This window comes from Pholis gunnellus (assembly GCF_910591455.1).
Source record: "Pholis gunnellus genome assembly, chromosome: 19".
Taxonomy (NCBI): domain Eukaryota; kingdom Metazoa; phylum Chordata; class Actinopteri; order Perciformes; family Pholidae; genus Pholis; species Pholis gunnellus.
This window is the reverse complement of record NC_136546.1, coordinates 15,020,340-15,036,153: the sequence shown is the minus strand read 5'-3', so window position 1 is coordinate 15,036,153 and position 15,814 is coordinate 15,020,340. Positions and strand designations below refer to the sequence as shown.

At 41.8% G+C, this 15,814-nt stretch overlaps 1 protein-coding gene across 1 annotated transcript; it reads left to right on the top strand.

Annotated features, from left to right (window-relative positions):
* Positions 1-5,627: 5,627 nt before the first annotated feature.
* tcf21 (transcription factor 21) lies at positions 5,628-6,973 on the top strand. The gene is made up of 2 exons (XM_079179921.1): positions 5,628-6,142; positions 6,860-6,973. Exons 1-2 carry the CDS (start codon positions 5,723-5,725, stop codon positions 6,947-6,949), a joined length of 510 nt encoding a protein of 169 aa, XP_079036047.1. The 5' UTR covers positions 5,628-5,722; the 3' UTR covers positions 6,950-6,973.
* The last annotated feature ends 8,841 nt before the right edge of the window (positions 6,974-15,814 follow it).

Below are 15,814 nucleotides of genomic sequence, written 5' to 3'. Positions count from 1 at the left end.
TGCTTTGTTCATAGGCAGACCGTCCGCGCGTGCATTTTAGTGCAATCAACTGGACAGGTAATAGCTGCCGCTCTGCCCTGCGCTCATGTGGCGGTTACCGCTGATAACGCCGTTGACTTGTATAAAGGCAATGAAGTAGACCATGAATAGGACATAAGATTTTACAGTTAATTACAACTCCTCCTCTGCATTGTTGGTTTATGACATTTCGCCAGACACAATCTTTGTTTCTTCACAGTACATTGTGTTTGTATGTCCTGGCATCTCGGAGAATACTGCAACGAACAATGCGTTGAGCATAAGCGCCCATGTGCGTGCTCGTAGCTCGCGCGCCATCTGTTGAGACTCGCAGCATTGGTGCCACGCTAGAGTATAAACAAAGCTTACATTTCTAGCAGTGGGCTTAGCTGTGGCCAAGCTGAGAACCATGTGGAGGCAATAGTGCTAAAATGCTCGGAAATACATAGAGACAATTCCTTTAAAGGCAAAAATGAACAAATAAATAAAACACAAGGGTTTTATCGACCATCGTAGGCCACTTGAGAGCCAAACAACGACACATCTCAGTTTACCGTTGCTTGTACTGCTTTAAAATGCAGGTATTAGTGTTTAAACAGGGTTGAGTGAGTGGCCGCATCTTGCTTGTTTTTTCTCAACTGTTTTGACTCTATTTGTTTTGGCTAGACGGAGGTGACCAGACATCCAACAACAGAGAGTGGAGTTAGTAGTGGGGGACAGTGGAGGATGGGGGGGGGGGGGGGGGGGGGGTGCTGTGAAGGATTTAGTAGGGTGCTGGGAGTTCTGGTCTGTTGGAGGATCAAACCTCTCACACACACACACAAACTGTTCAGCTGTGTGAGATAGAAGACTGAGCAGTGTCCATTCTCTCTGTTTATAAACTATAGCCTCAATCACAGTGACAGAGACCAGACCTTTGACTCTGAAACCCGGCACTGTCCTACACTGCCCTACTGCCCAGTGCTGACAAGTGAAGCCCCACACACACACACACACACACACACACTGTTTATCTGTGCATCCGATCACCAGGCCACAAGTTAGACCAGAGTTTGCAACGGAGGTTAAAAAAGTGCCATACTGTAGCAGCACACATGCTCAGCCTCACACACAAACACACTCGAACTGCAGCTGCATCGCGTCTCACTTACTTCCGACAGGCCACTTTGGGCACTTTGCCAATTCAAGTTCAAGCCAATACGACTTAAGTAACGCTGTGTGTATGTGTATTTTGAGCCCCGCTATCAATGCAGCAGCGCCTGTTGAACAGTTCAGACACAAATTCTGACCAAAATGTTGTTCATCTCTTTGGTGGTGTCTCTGCAGTCGGCAGTTCTCTCTATTCCTCTTTCCCACGGTTGATTCGCCCTCTTTTCTTTACAAATGGCTTTAAAGAACCTTTAAGTAGAGGAACAGTTTACTAAAGGTGTGATCAGAAAGACATTTTGTTTGCGTATTAACCGTGCTGTTTGTGTTTATTTGCCCCAAGCAGCCAGTGTGCCGACTCTACAGGCGTTAGCTGTAAAATAGCCAGCAACAAGCTAACTGCGCGTGTGAGAGTGTACCTGTGTGCTTGTGTTCAGCTCAGCTTCTGACTGATCCAAGAACTAACCAGAATACCTAATCAGTTCTTCCTGCTATTTCCCTCTGGTTTCTGCATTCATGACAAATTCAAGGATACCTGTACACATTTTGCTTGAACATTTTGAACTCGTCATTAAATTTCGCGTCTACTTGCCGCTCTCCATTAAATTTGTATGCAGGAAGTGAAAACTCTCTGCAGGGAGCATCCTTTTTTTTTGTCATTCTTGGCCTTCCATCCATGTGGATTTTTCATATTTAAAAGCTGAGCCTTACAGCTGAACTGTAAGACTGGACATAAATCTGAAAACGACCTTGCCATCAAGGGAAAAACTGGGCTTTTGGGATGACCGGGTCAGGGACTGTGTTGCAGTTAAGCGAAAGACAACTTTTTTTGCTACCTCTTAAGGGGTCAGTATGCTTTAAAAGATAAGCGCTTGTCAGATGTGTTGGTCTGAAACAACTCCCCAAAACAGACAAGTGTGCCCACTTTCACGCAGCAATTGGCCAAGTGTTTGGAGTTGAAGAAAAACAGTTAAGCAGCCCTGCTGGAGCATTTTACAGATTCTAACCTTCTCCAACATATCACACAATTTCTTATCCGTCACACATATTGTGAAATCCAATACTTTTCCCACAGATGCACACACTTATGAAGATAATGTGTGCACACATTCCAGAGACCAATACTCTCCAACTCCCTCACACTGTAAGGACAAGACTTCCAGGTCATTAACCGACACTGTGACAGAATATCAGTCTTATTCTGGAGGATCACTGTTTGCCTCCCCCCGGATGTTCCTGTCACTGAATATCAAAGGATTGTGGTCTTTTTGAAATATAATATCATATTCCCACTCGCATAAACATCTTCATAATTCTCTCTTACTGCCTAGTTTGTCCGTCACATCCTTTTCCCCCTGCTATCTCCACTCCCTGCTGTACTTTCTGCAACCTCTCTTTTAGTTGTTTCTTTGATTTTTCCTCTTCGTTTTTTTTTTTAAAGGTACTTGAACTGAAGCGGAAACCAATTTGTGCACAAGTGTGTTTGTGAATGTGTGAATGTGAGTGTGTGTGTGTGTTGGGGGAGTACGGCTGTGATAAGGGACAGGGAACTGGAGTGCCTAGACATGGATGGATGATGTTTTTCTCACCCCAAGCCTCACTCCAAGATTACAGTTTCTCATTCTGTTCTTTACAGCCACCAAGGAACTGCTTTCTTTCTTTAGTCATATTTTTGTTTTTATATGTATCACAGGAAAATACAAGTGGAATGTTTTGCCAATAAATAAAATAATATTTTGCTTCAGATTATGCTCTCTTTCTCTTACATTATTCAACTGTTCCTCTATTATATCGTCCCCGTGGGTTTTTGCCTTTTGTTTGTTGATGTTGGAAAAATTGGGTGAGGAAAGAAGACGAGAAAAGTAGTTTTTGTGAAAGTGAAGTCTGACTGTGAGAATAACCAGTTAAGAAATAAAATTTGAAGTGAGTCTAGAGTTACCCGACTCTCTTTCATGGGTCCAGTTGTGGCGACGACAAATAACCAGACTCACAAAATCACAGCGGCCTTGGAAGCCTGTGTTGTTGATGGAATACAGGAAATAAACCATTTTTAGTGCTCCCCTACACCAATTAAAAATGTTGGTACTGACAGTGTAACGGATGGTACAAACTGTGATTGTATGCTTAGAAGCAGACACACCTAAACCAATCACTAGTGTCATCACAGATACAATATAAATGTGTCCCCTGAAGGACATTCCCATAACGGCTTAACAATGTAGCTCCACTGTTTCTCAACAAATGCATTTAACAAAAGGTGTCTGAGTGCATCTGTGTGTGACAGAGCGAGAAATGATAATGACCCGAGGCATCAGGTGTCCCCCTCGGTGGCCCTGCAAGCAACATCTGGAACCCGTCCCTTCGTGGTGACATCACACAACCAGCCTAACCTTTGACCACAAACCGGCTAATTAGCAGCTCGTCCTTCCATAGCTGCCAGGGTCCCCTCTTTTTTCTCTCCCCATCTTTCTCACTAACCCCCCTCCCCACCTGTTGCCTCACGTCACTGTGTGACTGGAGGAAAAAACGGTCACTGAGAAGGTTTCCTGAACGCTCGCCGTTCACATGAAGAGCCGTTAGCTTTTTGCAAGTATGATAGTTTTGATGGCATTACATCAGGGTCTGCGATTTATTGACGCACACGGGGGAGAAAAGGGGCCTTGCTCTGTTTCGTGAGCTATTTCAGTTTGTCTCCCTCTCCCTGACTCTCTCTGTTGTTCTCTGGTGGATCCATGTATCTCAGAGGTGATCATCAATCTAGCAGACTATTATTACTTTTCCACAAAGTGCTTTGATTTCCAGCCCACCCAGGAGATTAAGCCCCCGCCTTCCTCTCCCTCTGTCCCTTCACCTATCTATTCCTCTCCCACTTCTTCAGTCTGCTATGTGTAGCGTCATCTCTCTCTTTTCCTTGCAACATCAGTCCTGTGAACTTATATCCAAACTGCGTTCTCCTCTCTTGGATTTGTAATATCCATTTTTTTTTCGAGATGTCACTGATTTCCTACTGGAAATGCAGCTCCACATTAAGTGTGTGTTCTGTATTGTGTCAATTCTAGTGGTTAAAGGGTAGTGGTGGTGCCTGTTTAGATGCACTGTGACACCGGAAGCAAAGGAGTTAAAGGTCAGCTCTCAAGAGACACACCTCTCATCCGGGCACACGCTTCAGCTGTGGATGTGGATTCACACATAAACCCTAACACAAACACACACACACACACACACCCACACACACACAGAAAATCCCGCATCCCAGCAAGAGAGATCTACAGCTTCATGAAAATGTGCTGCTTTAGGCACACAACACATGTTTCAGTCTCACAATGAACAATTTATATATATAGAAAAAAAGAAGTCTGCAAGATGCACATGATTATGATCCGTATTTTCCACATAAAGCAGCTTCAGAGACGTTTTGGTTGGACTTGGCCCTGAGTGGACCCGTGCGTGGAGCATTGGTGTGGAATGATGTGGAAGGCCAAACAGGGGATTGTGGGTGCCGGGTATCCGTTACATCAGAGGGGACCAAGGCGCCAGTTTGCCATTTGAGACGTGACACCCCCTTGTCCTTGCACTTTATCCTGCTAACTGGCTAGATGTGCTGAAAGTTACGTGGCCCTGTGAGTGGAACAAATACTTTGGAATTTTAATTGTCAGGTTGAGTGTACAATCTCATAAGAATTAAATATATTGATTTATGATTTATTTAAAAATAGCACACCTTCTGAAGTGTTTTTGATTTACACATTTGGATCTAAGGAGCAGCAGCAGCTTTTTAAGATAACGTATTGTAGAAAACAAAATATTCCAATTTAGCATTTTTTTTAATCCAATTTAAATATTATGAGAATAAACATTGTTATATCAATAACATCTACAAAACTGAAATCAAGTTGACCAAAGTTTGGGAGAAAAATTGTTGGAGGTCATTCTTCTTTAGGTCAAAAATGGACCTTATTGCCACCACTTTAAATATATATATATCACTAACAATTTTATTTTTACATCAGTAATATTTGCAACCACATCAGTCAGGATGGACAAAGGTTCAAAGATTAAAGTCTTTGTGTGAATATTACAGATTGAGCCCTTTGATTCTAACTGCACCAACAGGAATCATTAATACTAGTTCACAAATTAAAGTTCAGCCCCTGTGAAGTTCTAGAAATGATTTAATACTTAATAAATAAATACTTATGTAAAAAAATCCTGTAGGCCTAACTAACCATCTCTCTGCAGTTGTCTGAAAGGAGTGAATACTCAGTGAGTTAAACTGCAGTTAAAATAAACTACATATTTTGCATTTGACCCATCCAGGGTCTCTTGGGGTCCTGGAACCCTTTGGGACCAGCATGCTGGATCAGCACCAGTGTCTCCTCCCAGCATGAGGTAACGCCCTCTCTAGCTATATGAAGATATAAAGTCCGTTCCTCTCCGCTTCTCTCCACGTTGATGAACACATCTCCAAGGCGTGTGTTTGATCACCCTGTTCGTTCCTGTCCAGCCTCAGCGTCCTGCTCCCATGTTTTGAGCCCGCTGCAGTTGGAGACAGTTCACCATGTCCACCGGGTCTCTCAGCGATGTCGACGACGAGCTCCTGGACGGCATCCTGAAGTTCGGCTCCTCCGGTAAAGACTCCAACGAGAGCACGGAGGAGAGCTCCAACTGCGAGGGCACTTGCGCAAACGACGCGCCGGGCAAGAAACGGAAAACGGCGTCCCGGAAAACGGCATCCAAGGGTGTGGCACAGCAGGAGGGCAAGCAGCCGAGGAACGCGGCCAACGCCCGGGAGAGAGCCAGGATGCGCGTCCTGTCCAAAGCTTTCTCCCGGCTGAAGACGACCTTACCCTGGGTACCAGCGGACACCAAGCTCTCCAAACTGGACACACTGCGCCTGGCGTCCAGTTACATCGCGCACCTCCGGCAGATATTGGCCAACGACAAATATGAAAACGGATATATCCACCCCGTTAACCTGGTGAGCCTGGGGGATAGAGTGGAGGGGGAACCCAGTTGAAAGTGTATCTAGGCTATTGAAAACAAATCTGAGTGAGAGTTTAAATGAATTGGATTGTGTTAAAAATATTCATGATAGTATGTTTGCTTAATAATATTCACATTATTCTTCATTCAAGGCTATAGGGACTGGAATTTATAGATTGATGAGGACTCCTGCTAGGCCTCATGGTACCAAGGTGATAGCTTTGTGAAGCAGGTGCATAAGAGGGGAAAACAAGTCCTGATTGCAAGGGAAAAAAATCTGACTGAAAGTATCACTCTTTATGAGGAATAATTAATACAGAGACCACAAATTAGCCTTCATGTAGGCCTTTCATTTTTCAGAATAATGCAGCTACAGTAACACTGGGCCTTAAATTACGAAATAAAAATACCTTAAACAATATTAAATATCATAGCCTAGCAGATCTCCAAAGAACCCCTTGAAATGTTGTTGTGTCAGGACATATGAGGTAAAGATATGCAAAAACACTTAAGCTACATTTAGCCTATACGATTCTTAATGCAATGCATAAACATCTGGCGATAGTCCATTCGGGTTTCATTATGTTCACCTGATCCATGCAGGTGATTAAATGACATATAATTGAGCTTTTGCTTAACTTCGATTTGATTGCTTGATGAATTAACATGCGAAGAAGCTATTGGTGCTAACTGACTGTATTTCCCTCCGCAGACGTGGCCTTTCATGGTTGCAGGTAAGCCGGATAACGATTTGAAGGAGATGCTGAACACCACAAGGTTATGTGGGACGACGGCGTCTTGACGAAACCAAGCGGACACATCTGTGCGTTTTTTTTTAAAAAGGGACAATAATTATCCAAGACAAAAAAAAAAAGAAAAAAAAAAGATTGTGACAAACATGAACGTCTCATTTCCGCAGACATTGAGTGGGAATAACAGAGACAGTATCTTCTCTCCTTCGTTCCCGTAAAAGACAATTTGAACTTTTATTTAAATGCATTCTGTCACCTATCGTTGTCTTTGCTGGTTCAAAGATAAACTGCGTGCTTTCAATTGCTATTTTTAATACTCTGCAGATGCATTTTTACTCATGCAGGCCTGTTTCGGCGGCTGCATTATGATGGATGGAGGTGCACGTGAAACGCGTCCACTGTCTCAAATTGTACAGATTACATGTATATAAAATATATCTGTATCACTTTTACACCTTGTGTGTTGAATGTTTGTTTTTGTTATTCCGTTATTCTGTTTCATTTGCGTGTGTGGGCCGGTGCTCTGACCGAGTAACCCCTCTTATCACTCCACTCCTTCAGAATAGCAGAACCTGAGCACCGACGAAGCGTCAGTGCAGATAAGTGTCTCTGTTGTTTCTAATAGATAACAGTGGACGTGGATGTCATTACATAAACAAACTCCTGCCTTCAAAGATTATTTGGAACCTTAAATGCAGTTAGTGCTCTAAACATATCAAATAAAGTTTAACTTTCTGCCATTTCTATTGATTTACAATTAGCGAATACTGGTTTAATTTCACTTTTAAATATCTGACCAATTGTTAGGCCATGAATGATACAAGGTAATGTAATGCCAATAGCAACACAACACACATTTATTTCTGAAAAATATCACTTCGAAGTTAGTGGCAAGTGTGAGTTTTATTAACTGTCACTGATGTGCACTGATTGAATGGACTATTTTGGATTCAGCCAATCAGAAGTGAAGAGCGGAGCGGCGCGAGTTGTTGGAGGTCAGAGGATATTTTAAACATTTTAAAAGTTGTAGAAAAGCTTTAATCCCGCCCAGACCAGTTGTTTTAATTCGCCCGGGTTATGACCGCTATGTTTACATCATGCAGACAGTTATTGATGCAGGCTGACATGCGGCCCCTCACTTTTTTTTCTTTCTTTTTTTTCCCAGATTCCCTCTCCTTTCACCCTCTTTATACCTTTGGCGGTAATGTGAGACATTTAGCCTATTTATTTTATTTTGTATTTTTTTATTTCATGCAACCTCTAAACAATTATATTTCAGAGGCAAATATGGCCACTCCACTATTTACTTATAGCTTATTTATCCTACAGAACCTTTGATGAGTTAATAAAATATGATACATAGATCAAAATGCAACAGAAGTAACTATATATCTACAATTATAGTTAGGCAGGGCTATGGCCAAGATTATACAAATGAGAAAAACTGATTTATTTGTATTGAAAATGTGGTTCAATTTAAATATCTTCCATCTATATTTCAGAATCGGCATAAAATTACTTTAGGCCACGAAAATTAATTTCACAGGACATGACCTCAGTGACCTCAGTGATAGCGTTAAATGCTGCTTACACAGTAATGCCTCTGTAATGATAATTCCATAATCTAACACTGCCTTGAGTCATTCGACTTCCTAATGAGGGGGAATACTTTTGATACTTTGAGTGTATTTTAAGAAATTACTAATTTTACTAATCTGACACCAATGGTAAGCACGTGAAACAGTTTAAATGAAAACAAATATTCTTTATCCACCAATCACAAATGTTTTATATTTCAGTTTCATTTAATAAACTGAGCATAACATTTTATAATAAATAAGTAAAATAATACTAATTCAAGGTCCGTTTACAAGCTTTTTTTTAACTTTCAAACAGCATCACATGGATCTGACCAAGACACAGTATTTACATTAGTTCTGAGGCTGCTAATTTTCCTTTATTCATCACTACCTTTCAGTGACTAACTAACAGGAGGGATGTGGATGACCTAAATCACACTTACTCCTTTACTTTCCCTATATGTGAAAAGGACAGTACCAAGTATCCTTTAACAGGAACAATAAGATCGAGTGCTGTAGTAATAAAAGAGTCCCACCGACATCTCTTCAAGGACCCTCACCTAATACATCAGCGGCGGCGTGGCAGGGGCCTCGCCGCCACCTCAAAGGGACCACCGTGGAGAAAATAAACTTGGCCGCCTCTCTCTCGGGGGCCAGCTGCAGAGAGGAAGAGAGATAGAGAGTGGAGGGAGGGGTCTGCATGAGAGCAGGGCCGGGATTCCCATACTTGTTAATTGTTTTGTTGGACGGCTGCCCAAACTGTGATGTGAAAAAGCTCGACGGGCTGAGAGGAGGAGAGAAATCCCAGCGTGTTCCAGCTGATCCCATCATGTTTCCCATCCACCCTCAGGTCACTTACTGTATATTGGCATGACTGTTGATATGGCTAATGCAGTGTAAAAGTGTGAAGGCTATAATCAACAGTTTATACTGTGCATTCCGACGTCTCTCTTCGTCCGCCTATACATAAATATTGGACAGACGAGCCAATAGAGAGACACATGCAGCTGTTTTTTTACATTATACTTTAAAAGCTATATTTATTCTGAAGGTCTCATCGAGTTGTCTGCAAAAAGAAACGCATCACTCTTTCTCTTATGTTACATCATACTGTACATGTCATTACCATCCCAAAACTCTCCCCGGGACCCACCCTAACACAACCATCTGTGCATGTAGCATCCTTAGACTGCCATCTTCTGGACAAAGTATAAGATGCTTTTGGGAACATCTTTGGACCAGTCAATGAAACAGGCATCCCCATAACCTCAATGGGAGTGTTATACTAACGTATATTTTCATACATTTCTAATGACTGGTTCTCAAAACACAGTAATCATTTATCTTAATTGTCATTTATTCAATTTTGACAGATTGTTCCAAATTGTATTATATTGGCATTGCAAGAAGCCTGCTGTGATTGTTTACATGGTCATAGATTGCGTGCTCTTTGCCGAGTTACATTGAGGATCTCCTGTTATGAAATAGTTTACCCTCCCATGCTGCACTCGCCTGTGTGATCATATATTGTAAATCTAAAATGGTACACTCCTTTCATCAGATTCAGGCTTTAAGGTCAGGTGATAAATGCCAGATGTCATGTGATAAATTGCCATTCTATTGTCTTTGTGTGAGAGAGGAGGAAAGCTTTACACTTTTTGTTTTTAAACTGTTTTTCTTCAGCATTAAGTACAACCTTGTCTGCTGATGTTCTAAGTTAATGGCATTACTGCCTCAAAGTCTAACTAACAATATACTATATCTTCTATTTGCATATTTTGTGGTATCAATTCCACCTGCACTGTGTGGGATTCCTCTCATGTCTCTCTTTATCAATCTGTGTGCCAGTTTGTACTGTTTTGTGTATGTCAAGAAGAATATCGTTATCGTTTCAAATAACAGTAAAATGATTTATCCTAATGATTTGACATAACGTGACATTTTGACAGGAAGATAGCAGCTTTACAATACTGGTGACAGACATCATCTTTAGATGTTGGGCAGGGGACTGGTTGGGATCCAATTGATGAATGAACACAAACATTATTACCAGCTGCTCCTCAACCTCAGTGCCCCATCGTGTTTAGGCACTTATTTAAATGCACAGTAAATATGTATAGCTTTAGGATAATAATTTAAGATGACACACTAATGTCCATAACTTACCATTTACGTAATTCCAAAAGGAGAAAAACTCTTAAAAAATACCTTTCAGGAACCTGCTAACAGTATCTATTTAAACCAGTAGATGGCAGCAGAGGACACCCTATAATGAAAACTTGTGAACGTCAACAAAAGCAATGAGGGCATGAAATAGAGAGGGGAGAGAAGTGAGAAATAATGACCCATCACATGGATATTTGAGGATTTATGGACACTGTGAGATGATGACAAGGTGCAGCAACCAAATGGAGCACAGCAAGTAGACACACTGGAGACGAGGTAGGGGTCAGTGTTGGTGTAGGAGTGAGGAAGCATCACTCAAATTGTGGAAGTGTTTTGGTAAAATAATGCCGACTGCGGTGACCGGTCTGCCTCTTGTGCATTTTGAACATTAGATATCATGAATGTTGGAAGTCAATGTGTAGCTCAAGAGTATGCAAAGCCACAAGCTCATCATGCATTAAGACAAAACAAAAAAAAGAAAAAGCCAGATATACTAACATGACTGAGGTTAAGGAACAGCTGCTAGTGGTGTCAATTTGTATCAGATGGTATGGCAGCCTGGGCGGCCTGGCACAGCAGCCATCAGAGCAGAGGAGATGCCAAAGATAGTTAAGGCCTAACCAGATCACCCATGTTTATGGGCATACTCACATGCGTGTGTGTGTGTGATTGTTGGCATCGGTTTGTGCTTATTAAAAGGAGCACAGCAGGTGTCAGGAGACTTGTGGCCTTTACGTCATCTATGCAGTAAACTATCCGTCCGTGTCTCCTTCATTCTTTTTGTTGCAGAAAGCCTTTTGCTCCCGTATAGCTAGTAACTCATAAACGTGATGTTTTTGTATTGTTAAAGAAAAACAATACAACATGCTAAATCGTGAGCTTTAGAGGTGCTGATGGGGAGATTCGGTTATCTTTGGACAGAGCCAGACTGGCCCTGTTTCTAGTCGTTGTGCTAAGCTAACTTGGCTCCAGCTTCATTTTGAACATAAAGATATTAGAGTGAAATTAATCTCATCTAACTCTTGGCAAGAAAGAAAATACACCATTCTTTCTTTAATCCTTTAATTTTGTAATTGTGCCACATTTGCTAAATTCTAGTTGCTAAAACAAATACTGTATTTTATTTTGCTGACTTTTGTAGAAATTCACTTAAAGCTTTGAAATTACTTTTTTTTCCGAAACTTGTAATGCGTTAAAGTTTAAAAGTGATGCTGCAGCCCGTCACTCATCATAGTCAGATCAAAGCTCAGAAAACTTGACACACACACACACACACACACACACACACACACACACACACACACACACACACACACACACACACACACACACACACACACACACACACACACACACACACACACACAGCTGTTAGGTAGACAAGTAGAGCAGATGAATATCCATCACTGCTTGGGTGCTTTCAACCGTTCTCCTCCTCCTCCTCCTCCTCCTGAGCCATTACACAGCACATACATGAAAAACAATAAATTTCACTGTGAAATGTGTGTGTCTCAAGCCTTGAAGTACATGCTTGCAAACAGATTTATGTAGTCTAAAGTACATTCAGCAGACTGTGAAGGAATTTGACCTAAACACAGTAGCTGTCAGCACAGGCTTTGGTGATTACGTTACAATATATATATATATATGGACTAATCTGCACCTAGAAGCCAGTACCTTTACAAGGTAGGAGACAAGAAAACAACCGAAACAACAAAGGGCTATTCTATTCTCATTATTACATTGTTATGTATGTATTTTGATATGTGGAGGGATAGATGGTGGACTAAACTACAACATGGTTGGTTGTCTGCACAGAGAAGCACACTCATTTTCGTCAAAGCCTTGAACTGCTAAGCCAGTATTGTAATTGGATGGTTTAGGGCTTAGAGTGTTGATCGTCAAATGCAATTCGGGATCAAAGAGCATATAAAGGGTACCGGAGGTCATGCTTCCACACAGACATTCACTCTCACACACACACACACACACACACACACACACATCATGCTGTAAGAGCAGTGTTAGTAGAAGGAAGGGGCGCCTGACTAAATGATGTTTTCCCAGGTGGGCACAATTACCTGTGTGTGTAGTGTGTGTGTGTGTGTGTGTGTGTGTGTGTGTGTGTGTGTGTGTGTGTGTGTGTGTGTGTGTATTTCTATGGGTGCATGCACACACGCCTCTGTATATGTGGGTCTGTGTGTGCATAAGAATTATCCACATGTTGTTTTAAGAGGATTCAGGTCTATTACAATTAGGAAGACATGAATCAAAGTCAGACTCCCACAGATCTCCACAGACCACTCACAGGTACAGGACCGTCAGCTGAGGAGCAGGGAGTCAGACAATGTCCTGATGCTTTTCTTAATATAAGCACTTAGAATAATACTGTGCAGACAACTATGATACCTTAGCAGCGTCCCGGGTATATTGAACAAGTGGCTATTCATTCGCGGTTAGAGCAGAGCACTCACAAAGCCAGAGGGAGGACGATGGGTCACTGCATGGGGGAGCAGAACACAAGCTCTCACTGTTGAGTCACGGAGTTTATGAGAAGCCGAGGCTAATCCTCGGTGAGTCTGCGTACGTGTGTATTTGGACAAAAATTCTGGTGTTTGCGTGGAGGCCTATATGGCATGTGCAGGATTTCACTACACCTGCTTTAGTGCTTATCAAATTGAGGCGGTGAGTGTGTACGTGAGCATGCGGCCTTGTGTGTGTGTGTGTGTGCACATTTGAACTAGCGAACATGTGTCTCATTATAAGCTGAAATCACTCACAGGTGACTTTGTTTATTTGATCTCAATTAAGCCTCTGCCTGCACATGGATATGTGACCAAGACTTTTTTTAAATTTAAATCCCCTTCTATTAATGCCAAACAACGTTCCAAGGATTGTGGTGAAAACCCAAAAGAAAAGGAAGGGGAAAAAAACCAAAACAGATTTGTCAAAACTGTGCCCGCCCTGATGGCTGTAACAACACGCCATTTTTATCCACAGTTACCAAGACGGGAACACCTCGGAATACCGAGCACACATGGGCTCAATTATTATCCCAAGGAATTCCGCAAAAAGTAAAGTCGGCATTAAGGAAAATATTCCTCTAATCTGGGGTCTTCCTCAAGCTGGGTGTGAAGGAAATTTAGGGGGTCCCCGTTTTAATTGGGACCAGATTCGACCACCCTATGGAAACAGGGCCGGGGCAGGTTTTTTTAGTGGGGTTATTTTGTTGGGGGGGGAGAAAAAAAAAGAGGACTATTTTGGTTGTACGTGAATAAATGTCAGATTTTTCAGAGGGGGTTTCTGCAAACCAGATCAGACTGCCCCAGTGTTATAGGAAGCAGATGGACAAGACCAAGGAAAGAAAACAGTGAGTCCCACAAGAGAGAGCTTCACAGTGGAATACAAAAATAAAGGAGTTATCATGACAGAAAGAAATGTGAATGAGAAAAAAAAAGGCAAAATGTTCACAAGTTATTACCTTAACGCAAAGATCAAACTACAGCATATTGGACAGTAACGGAATATTCTGATCAACTACTTTCTTAATGAGTTTAAGATGAAAGGCCACAAGTTTGACATCATGAAAGAAAATACTAATCTCCGCACACTCAGACACACACACACACACACACCTGTATTATGACAGATTTATCTGGTGAGTGGAGTTACGCAACTCACAACAGCACTTCTCTTCCAATGACAGCTCTGAGAGGCCACTGTGAGAGGAAAACTGTAATACTACTGTACACTTAGCAAGGAAAGGAAGAAAAGTGTGGGACTGGCAGATGGAGAAAGTAGGAAAGACATTCAATGTATACACATCTTTAGTTTTCCCGTTTTAAAAAAAGGAGGCAATACAGACCATCCAATAGTACACCTGTTTAAATTACATCCCTTCTTTTTAGTGATAAAAACATGGAAAATAAAAAACAGACACTTTAAAGTCACTCCAAGTACTGAGAAACTCACAAAGGCAACACATTAATTTAAAAATAACTAGCCTATATTAAATGCAGACATAGCATTTAGAGTGGAGCAAAAGTTCACATATGCTGCCTCATTTCATGTGCAAATTAAGTGATACAATACCCGTGTGGATAATTGATCGGTTACAGTAGAGCGTAGGTGGTAAAACACAGCACAACTCAAACACGGAAGGGGATGTCGGGAATGGCCTTGCTCAAAACTCAGTGCTTTTCCAGTTACAGTCAATTTTCTTACACAACGAGATGCGGTTCCAAAAGTTAAAAAGGATTCAATGAAAGTCAGCTGAAAGGTCAAACACTAAAAGGGTTATTGTTTTTGTAGGAAAAAACACACTGCTGTGCCTTTATTCAGATTACATCTGTATTTCTTTCACAATTTCCTGTCAGCTATATTTTGACATTTAGCTGTCCACCAACTCCCTTACCTCCTCTTTACAGTTGGCACAGAGCAGATTCAAACCTAACGTCAGGCATAATCTGAGGTTTTAAGAACATTAAATTCAAAAATTCAACTTGCAGTGTCATCATCCGCAGAAGAGGAATGGTTTTCAGACAGTCATGAGACAGGAGTCGATACCACGGATATGTCTTTTGAATAAACTGAACTATAAGCAACTGAGCTAATTTTTTTTTGTACACGTGATCATTCTCCCAAAAAGTATCCAGCGCAGTGTTGCATCTTCTCCCGTGTATCTGCCTTAAATTCACTGTGAGAGATCATCTATAGGTTTGAAATATATTTATGCGTATGTGAGGGTCAGTGAGAGAGAGAGAGGCACTTTCACTAGACCCCACAAGTTGAGTTTCATCAGCATGCTGTGCTGTCTGGGGGTACAAAAACCACCACACCCACCTACTCACCCATTCACATCACCCTCACTCTCCATCCCGTTCTTTCTCTCTGGATGCCATTTGTCCACCTTGGTACTCTGATGCCCTTCCGGAGAGCAAAGTATCAGCTTTCTTCCCCAGCGGCTCCCAGCTCCCTCCACCATGCATTTTTAATGGACACACTCGTGCAGCGGACAAATGATTTTTATTTTTGACAGGGGAGGGTTGGCTCCAGTTACATAGGGATGGGGAGTGAGAGAGCGAGCATGCACCCAAGTGCGCACGGTGAAGAATGCACACAGACACACACACACACGGCCAAGAGAGAAAGTCAAGAATGACCCAGCTA